Source organism: Oncorhynchus masou, chromosome 17 (genome assembly GCF_036934945.1).
Source record: "Oncorhynchus masou masou isolate Uvic2021 chromosome 17, UVic_Omas_1.1, whole genome shotgun sequence".
NCBI classification, from domain to species: domain Eukaryota; kingdom Metazoa; phylum Chordata; class Actinopteri; order Salmoniformes; family Salmonidae; genus Oncorhynchus; species Oncorhynchus masou.
Window position 1 is genome coordinate 38,235,493 of NC_088228.1, and position 18,240 is coordinate 38,253,732.

The 18,240-nt window shown below is 41.9% G+C and overlaps 1 protein-coding gene across 5 annotated transcripts; it reads left to right on the forward strand.

Annotated features, from left to right (window-relative positions):
- Nucleotides 1–1,424: 1,424 nt before the first annotated feature.
- LOC135559000 (heterogeneous nuclear ribonucleoprotein C-like) lies at nt 1,425–18,240 on the forward strand. Of its 5 annotated transcripts, none has more exons than XM_064993284.1 (9): nt 1,425–1,579; nt 8,091–8,251; nt 9,547–9,812; nt 10,024–10,108; nt 10,240–10,290; nt 14,161–14,327; nt 15,471–15,584; nt 15,912–16,048; nt 17,557–18,240. In XM_064993284.1, the coding sequence occupies exons 2-9, from the start codon at nt 8,247–8,249 to the stop codon at nt 17,671–17,673; spliced, it is 942 nt and encodes a 313-aa protein (XP_064849356.1). In that variant the 5' UTR covers nt 1,425–1,579; nt 8,091–8,246; the 3' UTR covers nt 17,674–18,240. The 5 variants fall into 5 exon arrangements, with proteins under 5 accessions (XP_064849356.1, XP_064849357.1, XP_064849355.1 ...); XM_064993285.1 differs by having other exon boundaries at nt 1,425–1,516; XM_064993283.1 differs by lacking the exon at nt 1,425–1,579 and adding an exon at nt 1,586–1,922.

The following is an 18,240-nucleotide window of genomic DNA, read 5'->3' on the forward strand; positions in this document are numbered from 1 at the left end:
AAACACGTTTGCATTTTATCAATGGAAATTTGAATGTACAGAGATACTGTGACAAGATCACCTCATTTTTCAGCCCTATGTCGCAAGGATCTGTACACAATTCCTGGGAGCTGAAAATGTCCTTGTTCTTCCATGGGCTGCATACTCACCAGACATGTGAGCATGTTTGGGATGGTATGGCTCGATGTGTATGACAGCATGTTCCAGTTCCCTCCAATATCCAGTAACTTTGCACAGCCATTGAAGAGGAGTGGGACAACATTCCACAGGCCACAATCAACCGCTTGGTCAACTCTATGTGAAGGAGATATGTTTTCATTGTATATTATTTCACCTTTATTTAACTAGGTAGACTAGTTGAGAATAAGTTCTCCTTTGCAACTGCAACCTGGCCAAGATAAAGCAAAGCAGTTCGACACATACAACAATAGAGTTCCACATGGAATAAACACACATACAATCAATAATACAATAGAAAAATGTATATACAGCATGTGCAAATGAGGTAGGATAGGAGAGGAAAGGCAATAAATAGGCCATGGTGGCGAAGTAATTACAATATAGCAATTAAACACTGGAATGGTAGAATGTGCAGAAGATGAATGTGCAAGTAGAGATACTAGGGTGCAAAGGAGCAAGATAAATAAATACTGTATGGGGATGAGGTAGATTGGATGGGCTATTTACAGATGAGCTATGTACAGCTATGTTGCACTGCATGAGGCAAATGGTGGTCGAACCAGATACGGACTGGTTTTCTGATCCACACCCCTACTTTTTTTAAAGGTATCTGTGACCAACAGATGCATATATGTATTCCTAGTCTTGTAAAATCCATGAATTAAGGCCTAATGTATTTATTTCAATGGACTGATTTCGTTAAATAAACCTTAACGCAGTAAAAAAAAAAAAAAAAATTGCATGTGGCGTTTATAGTTCTGTGTATTATTATTATTAATGTAATCTTTATTTAATTAGGCAAGTAAGTTCTGAAATTCGTATTTACAATGACGCCCTACACCGGCTAAACCCAGACGACGCTGGGCCAATTGTGCGCTGCCCTGTTGGACTCCCAATCACAGCCGGCTGTGACACAGTCTGGAATCAAACCAGGGTGTCGGTAGTGACGCCTCAAGCAAATGTTTTGTGTGTGTGCGTCGTGAGAAATCCTTTGGAAAGAAATTGTGTCCTCCAAATTGGAATACCACTTCTGTTGGGAGAGGTCTTGCGATTTGAACACAAGCTTGACCCTGATCAACACGACCTATCAGCTGCAAGGTTATAACAAAAAAAGCAGGTGACAGACATTGTAATCAACCACTGACAGGAACGGCTTGGGTTTTATAACGAGTAGCCAATCAGATAGGTGTCTACAAAGGCGGATTTAGTCAGATAGGAAGAGGCGAAGCGAGAGGCTTAAATCCGCCCGACAAGTAGACCAAGTGGTCCCCCCCACCGGAGGACTATGAGAAGAGTGTCGAATTTGGTCAACTAAACATGGAATTGAATTCGCTACGTGAGGCTTATTTGATCGATTACTCGTTTCGTAATGTTTATGTTGTTACACATTCTGATATAGGTGGGTCCACGTGGCATTCCAGTAACTTTGAGAAAAACGATTTTATTTCAGAGTTGTGACCGTCGTTCACACGCGAATCTGCCCTCTCATTGGCTAGAATGTTCCCACCTGATCGCGCCTCCATTCTACTTTTGCGGACATGTAATTCCATTGTTAGAGCGGTCAGTCGACTATCTTGTCAATATAGATAATATTTGATTTAATACATGTCTTGACTCCCTCCCCTTTATGTGCGGCGCCATTTCGTGCAGGGTGTAACCAGTTTCTTATAGCTACAAGAAGAGTACCTCAGCACTATATTGACATTTTGCTGAAATAAGTCATTTTAACCTTTAAGCTCCTGGTGAGTATTTTGATTCAAGACTGTTTTTTTTTCTCTGACTGCAATATCTTTTGGAATTTTATTTTTTTAACGCCATTTATTTTTCTATTTGAGCGAGCGGTTAGCTAGCTAACTTAGTTAGCTCATCATGGTTCCATAACAGTTTCTAAACATACTGATATACTTACTGACTTTGGTTCCATTAGCGTTTTAGCAAGCTAGCTAGCTAGTTGGCCCGGCAAAATGCTGGCTAGAAGGATCCTTAACATTTTTGCTAGCTTTTTTGCCATCTCCTTTGTCTTGCAAATTGAGTTCATGATTGTGTAAGCCGAGCTAGTTAATTTTATGACTATCTGCGAATAACGCGCTTTGTCTGGACAATAACACGCTGCACTGCAGCCGTTTTGCAGCTAACGTTAGTTAGTTTGGCTGGTTAACTTTAGCTTGCAGCATAGCCAACGAGTTAACCTTGTGGAATCTGTTTTTAACGCTAACATTTTTTACTAGCAATCTTCCCTGTTGAACCTTGATTTTGTCCTGTGGTGGTTTTTACATTTTTGTGATTGATTAGCTGGTTTTGGAGTCCTTGGATGTCCACAGAAAGACTGATACAGGAACGCTATTTTTGCGGGAATTATTTTTTTCTGCAAGAAATGCTGGTTGGCCACCTTTCTCTGGACACGTTTTTCACATAGTTACGTCATTTTATATTTTACTTAGATAATATTAACAATGTGGCAGAAAACAAAGACATTTGTACTTTTTGTTACCACTAATTAAACGTTACTTTATGAATAATGCAGTTATGTACTCTGTCCTTACTCAGTCTCACTTTGCTGGACCCTAAACCAAGGTATAGCTAGCTAGATCACAGCTTTTATATTAATGTTTTATTACAGTGTGCAGATTGTGAGTTTACTTAGACCTTCCTGGCTAGGGGTGTGTTTTTCAAACTGTTCCAGATGGCTTAAAAAATAGTGCGGTAGGTGCAGCTCAAACGACATTGACAGTCCACTCTCCATTTTGATAATAGCTAGCACAGTAGTTACAATTACTTTGGAAGTGGTGCTTTCCCTCAGGCCCCTCCCTGCCAGAGACCTCGGCATTGAATGATCAGGTTGTTGGTGTTTAATTACTGGGACAAGTGAGGAAAAAGTTCCACTTTAAATATTTGTCATACTAATTGTTATTTGAAGCGGTATTTGTCGTACACGTTTAAGCTAGAAGTGTAATTCGAACTTTAAAATGTGCGTAGAGGTCAGGATCATTGTGCTTTGTAGACAACTTTTTTTGATATATTTTATACTTTTCTTAATTACTTGTGTGCTTTGGGCAGGATTGAAATGAACCCAACTTTCATTTACCTTGTGAAATACTTTGGTACAAAACTCTGTTTTGAATGAGACTTTACTTTATGTCCAATTATCCTATTTACACGTAGTCAATTTGTAGTGTTTCTGACTCATATCTATTCCTCGTATGCTCTTATCTAAATGAGAGGTTTTAGGAGCAGTTGCTCTAAGCTTTTTGTCAAATTTTTAAAGGGATTTATTTCTTCAACATTCTAACATGATGACTAAACAGTCTGTGTGTGCATGTTGATTTGTCTCCCTAGACACATTCATGGACATTTAGTTAGCTTGCTGTTGCATTCTAATTTGTCCTGGGAGAAAAACATTGGGTTGTTTTACCTGCACATTAGGGAAGCACCAATATATTTTCTTTTTTACCGATATCCAATATTTTCCTTGCCAAAAAAACAATACCGATTTATTTAAAATTTTAGTTGGTTGAAACGTTCTGATCAAAAAGTTGTTTTGTTGGCATTTACGTATGTCCCCATTACCGGTAAAATAATCAACCTATTTATTTAAATTACTTGCTGTTTCATTGTCCAGTTGTTCAGTCGCAACCAGGATTTGAAGCAGTAAAGTTTCAGGTTTGTCCATGGCCTCTTCCTCGGTGTCACTGTGTCCGTTTCTATCTTGTCCAGCTGTGTAACATTTATGTAAGCCCTGTTTCTTGTATTGAAGTAGCGGTCCTTGTACCTAGCATCAAGCATGGTGGCGACACCGTAAAGAGGCTGAGAGAATGCCACGGCATCGCTTGTTCACAGCCTCTGGTAGAGTACTTTTGCAATTTGTGATAACTGGCAGTTTTGAGCAGGCATTTCAATACCATGACAGAGGATATCGCATCTGCTGCAGACGCAGTTGTTCGAATGGAGCTAGCGTGTTCATGTTCTCAAATGGCAGCAGCGGTATGAGAACCAGCACATTCTTGAGCATGCATACAGCTCTCCTCAGTACGAAATCCTCGTCGACCTACTTTGCTGTCAGACTCAGCATGCTCACGAGGCTGACATCGCTGGTCCAGATGTCAGTCATGAAGCTAATAGCGGTGACACCCATAGCAAGTAGCTCATGGATGTGCTTTCCAAAAATACTGTGAAACTCCGTTTGAGCAACATCTGATGTTGGGCATCCAATGTGTTGGGCATTGCAACTCAATAGATGCTTCTCAGTCTGAAAAGTAAACACTTCTAAAGTAGCTAAAATTGCCTAAACTAGAATATACATTTCCTGTAAATTTGTGGGCTTGCTTCAGCTGAATAAAAAGATTTGAGGCCTACCACATCCATTTGATCTTTGATATGAAATTAGTGAAACACCAAGATGGAATTTGTCAAATTCCAAAATTTTCCTTGTCAAAAAAAAGTTGCAGATATTTTAGCGGCATTCTAGTACAGTTAAATAGTTAGACCACTGCGTCCATGTGTGTTAAGACACTGAAACTCGGTGCCAGATGCATCCACTACAGACCCTGGTTCGAAACCAGGCTGTATCACATCCGTCTGTGATTGGGAGTCCCATAGGGCGGTGCACAATTGGTCCAACGTTGGCCAGGGTAGGCTGTCATTATAAATTAATACATTTGTTCTTCACTGACTTGCCTTGGTTACACACACACCACACTGACCCAATAGTTATTTTGTTGGCATTTACGTATGTCCTCATTTTACCAGTAAAACATAATCAAAACCCATTTATTTTGCTTGCTGTGCTGTTTCGTTGTTCAGTCGCTTTATTCTCAACCAGGATTTTATCATACAGGACATGTCAAGCAGTGAAGTTTCATTTCTGTCTGTCCGACTCCTCTCTTCCTCTGTGCTCACTCTCACTGTGTCCGTTTCCAACTTGTCCAGCTGTGCATGTAACATTTCACATAAACCCTGTTGCTTGTCTGCATCGACGTAGCGGTTCTTGTACAGAGCATCGAGCATGGTGGCGACACAGTAAAGCGAGAATGCCACTGCCTCGCTTGTTCACAGCCTGTGTGGACAGTTTTGTTGAGCAGGCATTTCAATGCTTTAACAAAGGGTATCACGTCTGCTGCAAGCGCAGTTGATGAGCTTATTTCTCGAGTCAGTTGTTCGAATGGAGCTAGCGTGTTCATGTTCTGAAATGCCATTGAAATGGCAGCAGCGGTATGTCAACCAGCACATTCATGAGCATGCAATATGACTTTCCTCAGTACGAAATCCGACGACCCACTGTGCTGTCACTCAGCATGCTCATGGGGCTGATGTCGCTGGTCCAAATGCCAGTTGTGAAGTTAATAGTAGTGGTGCGATTCCTGTGTAACTCCGGCAGGGCAACATCTGAAATGGCGCACTTGGTAACGTTAGTGTGTACCGGTGCTCGACCAGTCGGCGAAAGCCAACATCACCCACGACAGAGAACGGTTAATTGTCAAGGGCAATGAATTCCATTATCTTGGCATTAATGGAGTTGTCTCGCTGAAATGTTCTTACTCTTTCAAATGACTGCTTGACTTGTTGACTGCTCGATCCACACAGCAGACATTGTGGGCTAGGTTAGGAATGCTGTGTTGCACGTGTAGGGATACATTTTAAGTGGACATTACGTCATATTATATTACCTACATTATATGTATGGACATCGGTTTTGCACATCGGTGTTAAACTAGACATCGGGCCGATACCGACGTTGCTTTTTAACGTTACCAAGTGCGCTATTTTTTTTTTTGCCCTACCAGAGTTACACAGTAATAGCGACGCTGCTATTAGCTTCACGACTGACATTTGGACCAGCTATATCAGCCCCCTGAGCATGCTGAGTCCGACAGCACAGTGTGTCATCATGGATTTCGTACTGAGGAATGCCATATTGCATGCTAAAGAATGTGCGAACAACTGACTCGAAAGATCAACTGCCCTTGCAGCAGATGTGATACCCTCTCATGGCATTGAAATGCCTGCTCAGCAAAACTGTCCACACAGGCTGTGAACAAGCGATTCGGTGGCATTCTCACTACTGTGTCGCCACCATTCTCAATGCTATGTACAAGGACCGCTACGTCGACGCAGACAAGCAACAGGGTTTATGTGAAATGTTACATGCACAGCTGGACAAGTTGGAAACGGACACAGTGAGAGTGCGCACCGAGTAAGAGGCCACGGACCGACAGCTGTAGCTTCACTGCTTGACATGTACTGTATGATGAAATCCTGGTTGAGAATGAAACGACTGAACAAATGAACGACACAGCAAGTAAGTGAAAAAGGTTTAGATTTTTTTTGCTAGTAATGGGTACATATGTAAATGCCAACAAAATAACTTTTTGGTATGTGTAACCTTTATTTAACTAGGCAAGTCGGCATAAGAATTTGTTCTTCACCGGCTTACCCTGGCTAAACGCTGTGCAAATTTTGCACCACCCAATCCCAATTATGGGACTACCAACCACAGCCGGGTGTGATAGACTGGATTCAAACCATGGACTGTAGTGATGTCTGCTATGTGTGTGTATTATTTAACTGTTCTAGAATGCTTAAAATGTTGCTAAAATTTTATCACTCAATTTCTTTTTTGGGAAGGAAGATATCGGCCAAAAATGTAATCGGTACATCACGAGTCTATGCTACATCAAAACTATGAAATAACATATATATGGAATCATGTAGTAACCAAAAAAGTGTCTCAAATCAAAAATATATTTTGTATTTGATATTATTCAAAGTAGCCACCTTTTGCCTTGACAGCTTTGCACACTCTTGGCATTCTCTCAACCAACTTTCACCAGGAATGCTTGTGTCTGCTTCTCCTTCACTCTGCGGTCCAACTCATCCCAAACAATCTCAATTGGGTTGAGGTTGGGTGATTGTGGAGGCCATGTCCTTTGATGCAGCAGCTCTCCTTGGGCAAATGGACTTTACACACAGCCTTTACACACAGCAATGCAGTTAAGAAAATATTTACTAAACCTAAGGTTAAAAAAAATTAACATTTAAATAACAAGGCTATATACAGGGGGTACTAGTACCGCGTCGATGTGGGGGGGGTGGTACCGGTTAGGTGAGAGAATTTGTACGTGTAGGTAGGGGTAAAGTGCATAGATAACAAACCAGTGAGTAGCAGCAGTGTAAAACAAGGGGGGGGGTAAATGCAAAATACCTGCTCTGACAAATGTTATAATTGTCCACTTGGGTTGCTTGAAATAAGGGAGTCGGGACCTTCAGCTCTACAGTACTCACACCAAGTCCTTGAAGTGCACACCACCTGCTGAAGGCCCATAAGCAGCTTGAGTGTTCTGGTGGCCCCTGCATAGAACATTCCCTGTGGGGAAATCCTCAAGTAGGCATAGGCCTGCTTGTCCTCTTTTACGTTCAGACTATTTAGCTTCTCAGTGTGTTCATGCAACATAATGTCCCAATGTTATTTCCCTGTGTGCATCACACATGACTGCCCATCTAGTACATTTTATGACTCCTTAGCTATTACCACATTAGCTCCTATTGCTTATTCCCTTAATTGCAATTAGAGCTAAGCATGTCTAGGCCCACTGTCTGTCGCTGGAACTTAGTCTTGCAATGGATGCCTGACCCGTAATAAAATAAATATATCAACATATTGCTGCTGTTGCATAATCTGTCATTAAAATAACTTGAAGTATATTGCATCTCCTAAACAAGTTGATAGGCTAGGCAGTTACACATCAATAGCAGAAAGTGTCCCCTGAATGTGCTCCTCTATAGGATTGCCCTGAACCCTGTTTTTCTCTGCATTTGGCTCATAATTGAATTATGTACAAAACCCAACCAGGTAAGACTGTAATAACCCTGTACATACAATGTCACTGAGGTGTGTTCTCTGTCGCCCGCCTCAGTATAAGTCGTGGGGGCGAAGTTCTGCGTTCTGAGAGGGTGCTGATGAAGTTGTAGTTTTTGCTGAGAGCACCCAAGACACCTGCCCGCACACACTGGCCCTGCGCTCAGTGTCAGAACTGACTGACTGACAGACGATCGCCCTGCACACAGACGCTATGGAGTGAGTGATTGGTTATTTAACCCCAAACGGTTGTTAACGTCTCCTTTTTTGACACTCAGGTTGTATGCAGTGCCAGTGAGATCTCACTCCTTAACGTCCGATTGTGCCCAAACTCCTTTGCTCAGCTTTCCTTAAATTACCACATGTGCCACTAGTATTATAAGCACCTAATTTGTACACACTCAAGCCCTTTCCCGACCATATGCTTACAGTGCTAAATAGTAGGCCATAGCGTGACATTCTCAATGTTCAAGCACTTATCCATTTACTACTTTGAGACACTTGTTAACTATGGCCCTAGATGTGCAATTCAGGCAATATGAAACAAACCCTGCAACAACCTGCTACAGGTGGATTGGAATACACACATTGCCCCCTTCCACACTGCTGTTGTCTGAAGTCATGGACACCCGTGTGCATCCGTTTCTTCCTGGAAATGTGAATTGTATTAAGCTATTGAATGAGTTTTGGTTTGTGAATGAAATGGGGTGTGCAGCTTCTGTATGTCTGCATAAATACGACGTTATGGTATTTTTCACATATGCTAATAGAAGTTGTCTGACTACTTATTGTGCTTATCCTGGATCTTTTTTTACAGCAGGACCTTCTGGATTTGTGCCATATGCACAACACTAGACATATGTACTACCAATATTAAAGGGATACTTGGGGATTTTGGCAATGAGGCCCTTTATCTACTTCCCCAGAATCAGATTAACTTGTGGATACCATTGTTATGTCTCTGTGTCCAGTATGAAGGAAGTTCGAGGTAGTTTTCCGAACCAATGCTAACTAGTGTTAGCATAATGACTGGAAGTCCGTTGGTATCTACTATACATGCTATCAGAATGCGCAATGACAAAGTCTATGGCTAACGTTAGTTAGCATTGGCTCGCAAAACTACCTTGAACTTCCTTCATACTGGACACAGACAGCAATGGTATCCACAAATGAACCTGACTATGGGGAAGTAGATATAGGGTCTAATTGCCAAGATCCAAAGTATCCCTTTAAGGTTAATGGTTGTTACATTACCAACACATGGGACATCAGAGACTGATTAAGATACGCCACAAACACATTTGTGCAAGCTACATGGCTGGAGCATGAGATGCTTAAACTATTTTACATATTTTGGTGATACTGTTGATATAATATTACACTGAACAAGGTCAACTGTGTTCATTCTGAACATTTCTTGACACTCGTGTTGTTTGTATATAAATATGGTTGAGTAGTTTTATCTTGTATTGACAGTTAATAATTGGTTTCACCCGTCTCCCCTCCTCCACCAGTCTGTCCCCCACCACCAGCAGCCTGATGGCCAGCAACGTGACCAACAAGACGGACCCGCGCTCGCTGAACTCGCGGGTCTTTATCGGGAACCTCAACACGCTCCTGGTCACCAAGGCAGACGTGGAGGCAATCTTCAGCAAGTACGGCAAGATCGTGGGCTGTTCTGTGCACAAGGGCTTTGCCTTCGTCCAGTTCGCCAACGAAAGATGTGCCCGGGCCGCTGTAGGGGCCGAGGATGGACGCATGATCGTGGGACAGGTGCTAGGTAAGGACTAATGCCAGCCTGGGGCTGGTGAGCAATGCCTCAAACTCACGGTTCTATGGGTATTGTGAAAAACTGACCTGACCAAACCCGACCTGCTTGTGGAGAATAAGAGTATTTTTTTATATATATTTTTTTTAAAGGTGCCTCTGTAATAGACTGAATATGAATAAAGATTGTATTTCCAACTGCCAACTATCTCTCTCTTCCTCAGACATTAACTTGGCTGGAGAACCCAAACCCCACAGGTCAAAGACCGCAAAGCGCTCGGCGGGAGAAATGTACAGGTCTGATTCAATGTAAAGAATCCCATTTTTAAATATCTAATATTTTGAACCTCCTCTGGGTCTCCAAATCTTACTCTGATAATTCCTCTTCTCCACTGCATACGTGTATCTTATTTTGACAGCTCTTTTTCTTCTTCCCACAGTAGTCCCACGTTTGATCTGGACTATGACTTCCACAGAGATTACTATGACCGGTGAGTCTAGTGCTTTGTCTGTTCCCACATCCTATGTTTTAGCTCTATTTTACCTATACTGAACAAAAATATAAACGCAACAATTTTACAAATTTTACTAACAGAGTTACTGTTGGGGCTGTTTTCGGTGTGTATTACCGCCACACACACACACACACACACACACACGAGTCATGAAGGCAGTCAAATTCCATGTGACCGTTAAGTCACGGTAATTAGGCTTCTCCAAGCTCTGATGCTGGTCATTAGTAGCCTACCAAACTTGCTAACTGCCGGGTACTCAGCTCTCTGTCCCTCTAATCACTCTGACATCAATACAAATGTATTCGAAAATCCAATCAAACACTTTATGAGAGCCCATGAGCTCATATTGCGCAACATTTCAATAGGCTATGCAATTGTCTGAAAACGGAGTGATGGCCTCTACTAAAAATAGGAGAATCAGCTTTCTATAGGCTAGGCCTATTATATTTATTTCTCAACTTTCCTAATATTAAGCACGTTGCTTATATTTACAACAGAAGTATAGCCTGGCTGGCATGAAAATAAGCCACGGGGAAAAGCATCCTCCATTCGCTATTTAAGTGCATAGATTACATGTATTTTTTCCGCTGCCTCTGTTTCGATACAGGTGCATGATAATGGTCCATTCTAAATCAAAACAAGTTTCACACATATTATTTAGTGTATGTAAAGACCAGATTCAATCAAGAATAGTCTGATAGATGACAATATAAAAGCCTATCACTTGTGAATGATGCCCAGCATAAAAAACAATGACCTTTTTTGAGACCTTTTTCGATTCATAGTCCCGAACCTCATGTAACCTTTCACATAGCCATATGTTTTAATAAGGTTTGTATCACAACTAAAGTGGCAAAATAACTTATTAAAATTAAGAACATTAATCCGCTTTACAAGGGGTGTAGAGCCTAACTGGCATACATATGCAGCGTGTGAATTTCAAGTTTGGGGAAGATCATTTTCACCATAAAAATACACTTTTGATAATGGTGTTTTCCGCTAATGGAATATGCGCGCATATAGCCTTCTACCCTGTGTGCATTGCTGCACTTATAATGTGAAAAAATAGCCTAATAGTTTATCAGTATTTTAAGCTAAACGTTCTGATCTGTTGCATCAGCCATATTATGTAAAAAAAAAAAATTGATGGTCATGGTTGTATTAATTTGGGATCTACTGCATCCCACAACTGTCCCAGACTATTTTTGGAATATTTATTTCTCACACAGAATAGAATAGGTCAACCTATGTACTATGCGGGATAGTAGATTGACAGGCTAGTGCTTTTGCTGTTCGTTAGGCTTACTCATCTTGTTGGCTGACAAAGTAAATGTGGATTGTTCTTCCAATATCTTCAATATGCACGTCGGAACGGGATAAGGACGCTCGCAGTTGGTGACTTTTCCTAGAGTGACCAACATTAGAAAAAGTGAAACATCGCCTTTGTTCATATTTCCATGAAGGCTGTACACCACCAGGGTATAAAGATTGTCTTCGGGTCAATTTTGATTATTTATACACCACAAAGACACACACAGAGAAATTGAGATTGTGTGCTACTGATTGAACTCAGCCAGTAGCTCCTGAAGAGGAAGATCACCATGGTTGGCACAGTTAGAAAGAACAAGCCTGAGCTCCCCCTGCACTCCTCGCAACAAGGGGGAGAGAGAACTTCTCATCAGCTTGCCTTCACCCCCACCACTCTAGTTTCTTACCTCCCAAAGAGGAACAAGAATGTGGTCCTCCTGAAACACACTGCACAAAACGGCTGAGATCAGTGATCGTGAGGACAGGAAGCCAGCCATTATCCTGGACTACAGCAGCCTCTGCAGCACTTGTGAAAGCTGTTCAGCTGGGGCAGGCACTCCCTGCAGCTGGGGCAGGCAAGAGGAGGAGATGCAAATTCTGCCCCCCCAAAGAAGGACTGTAAAATAAATACTATGTGCTGCACATGTGAGAAATACATCTGCAAAGACCATGCATTCACTTGCATATTGTCCTACATGTGCTGATTAGAGTTTATTGATTTTTGTTTTGTGTTTTGTATCTTATTTTAATCATATTTATTGTTCATACACCTTGTGGGTGGGGGCAATGTTTTGTTTTGTTTTTAAATGGACTAGTATTTTGTAGTTGAGCTCCTCATTGTACAGTATATAAGAATATATCACTATGTTGCAAAAAAAGTTCAAGACTGTTTCCCTTCAATAAAATGCATTCTAAACTACTTTCTTAGGCTATACAAGTGCTATCTCTTGCTAAAATATTATTGTTTACAACTATGCAGTAATAATAATAATTGACAGGTGTGTTGTAGTAAAAACGAGTGGTGTCCACTGATTAAATGCAGTCTTTCTGCATTGTGCAGAGGGAAAACCCAGATATTCACAACGTTTGATGAATGATGGGTTGTTTCTTGATGCAAAATAGATTTGGGGTTTAAAATTCAATGAAGCTGCTTTTATTTTAGGGGTTGAGTGAAATATAAGTCTACACAAGGGTTAAAAATCTAAACATATAGCGCAATGTTTGTAGAACAACTAAAGTTACATTAAGAACTCTAAATTAAGCATAAAGGAATAGCTATTTCGTAACCTCTCAACAAGAAGAGGTGCACTCCCTCATTGTTTGGAGAAAATATCCTTTCTATTTCATTCAGCTTTGTTCAATTGTATTCTTCATACTATAAAATAATGCCATGGAATTCTAAGAAAATCTTGTCTGCTAAATGAACTAGTGTAGCCCACAGCCATTTGGCATAGCCAGATCAGGACATAACATACTCTGAGTTGTCATTATGTTCTTCTGAAATAGACTACACTTTCTTCATATCTTTCTTCTTTAGACTGGTCTAAAATAAATAATGGATTTATTGTGAAGGTGTAGGCTATAAATATAGATGTTCCAAAGGTCCGCATCATTGGCTTGTAGGCTATGTGTGGAAGCCAGGAGATGCTTAATGTTAATTAACGGTCAGTTACCGTGAGACTGACCAGTTATTTGCTTGACAATCACCGGCTGATGAAATGTGACCACCGCAGTCCTAGTTACAGTTCATATATTGAAATAAATAAATTAGGCCCTAATCTATGGATTTCACTTGACTGGGAATACAGATATACATCTGTTGTTCAGAGATTCCTTAAAATGGGCCTCACAATCCCGTCACAGTATTTCTGTACATTCAAATTGTCATCAATAAAATGCAATTGTTTTAATTTTCAGTAGCTTATGCCTGCCCATACCATATCTCCACCGCCACCATGGGACACTGTTGACAACATTGACATCAGCAAACCGCTCGCCCACACGACGCCATGCACATGGTCTGCGGTTGTAAGGCTGGTTGGACACGACGTCTAAAACGACTTTGGACATGGCTTCTGGTAGAGAAAATAACAACATTAAAATCTAGCAGCAGCTCTGGTGGACATTCCTGCAGTCAGCATGCCAATTGCATGCTCCCTCAACTTGAGACATCTGTGGCATTGTGTTATGTGACAACTGCACATTTTAGTGGATTTTTATTGTTCCTAGCACAAGGTACACCTGTGTAACATAGCTGTGTAATCATCTTTTTGATATGCCACAGCTGTCAGGTGGATGGATTATATTGTCAAAGGAGAAATTCTCACCAACAGGGATGTGAACAAATTTGTGCACAAGATGAGAGAATGAAGCATTTTGTGCGTATGGAAAATTTCTGGGATATATTTCAGCTCGTGAAATTTGGGTCCAACACGTTGCATTTTTATATTTTTGTTCAGTGTAGATAACTCAATATCCAAGAGGAATTAGTGTAAAGGCAGTAGTCTGTTCATTCAATACTCGCTCTTCTATTCTCAGAGTGTACTCGTACCCATCCCGTGTGCCCCCTCCTCCTCCACCCTTGTCCCGAGCAGTGATCCCGTCCAAGCGCCCGCGGGTCAGCATGACTGGAGGGGGCAGCCGCCGCAGCAAGGCCAGTTTCTCCTCTTCCTCCAAGAGCAGCCAGAGGGCATCCTCAAGAACAAGTCAGTGCCCAGCCCCCTCTGCTCTAGCCACTCAACTAGCACAGTAAACTTGCACATTGCCCAGTGGACTATTTGTAGCACCTTCATGCAGTACCTGCTGCCAATGCTCACCAGGGACTAAAATTAACACCTGCTGCCAATGCTCACCAGGGACTAAAATTAACACCTGCTGCCAATGCTCACCAGGGACTAAAATTAACACCTGCTGCCAATGCTCACCAGGGACTAAAATTAACACCTGCTGCCAATGCTCACCAGGGACTAAAATTAACACCTGCTAAATGCGGGTAGATTTTGGCGGGTAAGATGACTATTTCACCTGGCGGGTGGTCAAGAGCTCCACAGTGCGAGCATTTCACTTTCATTTGCGAATAGAAAGTCCAGTATGATCCCATTTATAGTCAAATGCTGCAGTAACTGTTATAAAGTATTTCTGGCCATTTTTGCTTCATAGCTGGTAAATTAATTGCACAAAGTCAAAGCTCTACGAATCCTATAATAGCTTATTCCTCGCGCTGCATCACTGCCTGGCTGGAGGCTGTGTGCATTTGAAGAGCTGAGTGACAGATTCATTTTTAGAAGCTCTGCGCAATAGGCATAAAAGTTGGTCTAATTTATTTGAAACCAGTCTACTGAGGTGAGACCTTGTCCTTGTTTCTTGGCTATTTACATTGTTTTGTTCACAAGATAGAATAACAACCTATGTTTGGGTTTCAACTGCTAGGGAAGAGAAGACCATGCTTATACTAGTCAGACTCAATCTCACATGCACAAACATGACAAGTCGTGTTACCACGGTAACCTCCCGTCCTTAAGGGGCAGCTGAAATGTTTTGTCTCATCTGTGATATTTTGGTTAAGACTCAGGTCACATAATGAAATTAAACAATAACCCATTACTTCTTACTAGTAATACATTTGTTTTAGAAATAATACACGTTTTTTTTTTGTATTTTAGAGAGAAAAGAAGGTGTGGCTGGTGGACCAAAAAATATTTTTTTTATGCCCTGATGCTCACAGTGCAGGGCTTGAGGTTAATCGTATGTTGCTAATGAAGGTTACTCTCGCAGCACCGCATACAGAGTTTCATAAGGTATTGGGGTCAATCTCTTAAACCTTTATCCGTCTCTTTTCTTTCTCTCAGTGAAAACAGATGACCTGCAGACCATCAAGAAGGAGCTGACAATGATTAAACACAAAGTAGACTACCTGCTGGAGAGCCTAGAACGCATGGAGAAGGACCACAGGAAGAAGTCAGGTAGGGTGTAGGAGTGTCACCTTAACCATGTGATCAATGCTTTTATAAAAAGAAAGTCGCACACTATGCTCCCAAACATTTAATGGGTATAGCAACCAATGTATTGGCATACAATGCCTCCTTCAGGGTTATATGGTAGATGTTTGAACCAGGTTACATGGACAGTCATCTTTTATAACATGAATGAGCTGGTTTGTACTCTGTATGTATACCGGCAATCTCAGCATTCCTATGACTTGTATGTACAGATAAGTGATTTCATTTTTCAACTTTTGACGACTTTTTCTCTGGCTTGTTTGACCCGGATCATGCTCTTTCTGCGAGCAGATGAGAAGGGTGCAAAGCCTGAGCCTGGACAGGTGTCCTCACAGCAGCACTGCAGCATCAAGAAGGAGGAGAGCATCAAGAGGGAGAGGGAGGATCTCAACGACTCTGAGGAGGGGGATCTGCTGGAAGAGGAGGAGGTGAGATGGAAGAAACGAGGGAGGGGAAGAGGAGAAAACATATTGATGAATGGCAGTATGTTGAAGTGTGTTTAACACTGATCAAAAATGTAAACACAACATGCAACAGCTTTAAAGATTTTACTGTGCTACAGTACATATAAGGAAATCAGTAAATTGCAATAAATTAATTTGGCCCTAATCTATGGATTTCACATGACTGTTGGTCACAGATACATTAATAAAAGGTAGGGGCGTGGATCAGGAAACCAGTCAATATCTGGGGTGACCAATATTAGCCTCATGCACCGCGACATCTCATTTGCATAGTTGATCAGGCTGTTGATTTTGGCCGGTGGAATGTTGTCCCACTCCTCTTCAATGGCTGTGCGAAGTCGCTGGATATTGGCGGGAACTGGAACACAGTCATACACATCGATCGCAAACATGCTCAATGGGAGACATGTCTGAGTATGCAGGCCATGGAAGAACTGAGACATTTTCAGCTTCCGGGGGGAATTGTGTACAGGGCCTTGCGACATGTGGCCGTGCATTATCATGTTGAAACATGAGATGATGGGGGCGGATGAATGGCACGACAATGGCCCTCAGGATCTCGTCACTGTATCTCTGTGCATTCAAATTGCCATTGATAAAATGCAGTTGTGTTCATTGTCAGTATCTTATACCTCCCCAAACCATAACACCACCGGCACCATGGGCACAGCAAACTGCTTGCCCACATGACGCCATCTGCCCCGGTAGAGTTGAAACTGGGATTAATCTGTGAAGAGCACACTTGTCCAGTGGCCATCGAAGGTGAGCATTTGCCCACTGAAGTCGTTTACGACCCCCGATCTGCAGTCAGGTCAAGACCCTGGTGAGGACAACGAGCACGCAGATGAGCTTTCCTTAGATGGTTTCTGTTTGTGCAGAAATGTTTTGGTTGTGCAAACCCAGTGTCATCAGCTGTCTGGGTGGCTGGTCTCAGACTATCCCACAGGTGAAGAAGCCAGATGTGGAGGTCCTGGGCTGGCTTGGTTACACATGGTCTGTGGTTGTGAGGCTGGTTGGACGTACTGCCAAATTCTCTGAAACGACGTTGAAAGGCAGCTTATGGTAGATAAATTAACATTCAGTTCTCTGACAACAGCTCTGATTGACATTCCTGCAGTCAGCATGCCAATTGCATGCTCCCTCAACTTGAGACACCTGTGGCATTGCGTTGACAAAACGGCACGTTTTTGTGATGTTTTATTGTCCCCAGGACAAGGTGCACCTTTGTAATAATCATGCTGTTTTAATCAGCTTACCTGTCAGGTCTCTGGATTATCTTGGCAAAGGAGAAATGCTCACTAACAGGGACCTAAACCAATTTGCACACAATCTGAGAGAGAACGCGTATGGAACATTTCTGGTATATTTTATTTCAGCTCATGAAACATGGGACCAACACTATATGTTGCATTTTATATTTGTTCAGTGTAATTTGAGTGTTTATACGCACAGCACCTAATATGCTCTCGCAGGTGAAGAGTCAACAAAGAGAGGAGGAGGAGGAGGATGATGATGAAGAGGAGGAGGAAGGAGAGCATGTGGATGGAGACGACGATGGTGACAGTGTCAACGGAGATGAGGACTCTTAGACCACACACAGACTGATGCACCCTTGTACAGACAACGCATCCACATGGCTTCCAGTGGCTCCTCCGACTCCTATTTTAATACCCACACTACTCCGAAATGTGAGAGAACGTCAATGCACACACTCAGAGAACACCTGCCCCGACGACCACCCTTCCATTGTCCCACAGGTCTTTTTATTTTTCTTGATGCAATTTAGTTTACCCCTGTTTCATCCCACTCCTATCATTGTGTTATTCATTTAGCATGGTCTTGCAGCCAGGTACATTGAAACGAGATGGAGATAGCGAGCGTTATGAAGTGATTTGTTGTGCTGCTGTTGCTCTTTTGACCAGCAGAGAGCAGAAATGGCTGTTCTCTGACCTGAGCCACAAGTCAAACCACCACATTAGCTTTACTAGCATTGGTAATCAAGCAATGACAACAACTTTAAAAATTGAGTGAACGTTTGAAGAAAAGAAATTGTCCACTTGAGTTTGTATGTTCCTGATTTTCATGTCATTACTCTTTTATACTACTCGGTCTAAGTTGTACTGTAATAATAAATTGCAATTAAATATTCAAATTAA

Excerpts from the sequence above, each read along its gene's own strand:
- LOC135559000 (XM_064993284.1), top strand. Across the intron at positions 10,109-10,239 it reads ATGTACAGGTCTGATTCAAT|TAGTCCCACGTTTGATCTGG; the intron begins GTAAAGAATCCC and ends TTCTTCCCACAG. Across the intron at positions 14,328-15,470 it reads GAGGGCATCCTCAAGAACAA|TGAAAACAGATGACCTGCAG; the intron begins GTCAGTGCCCAG and ends TCTTTCTCTCAG.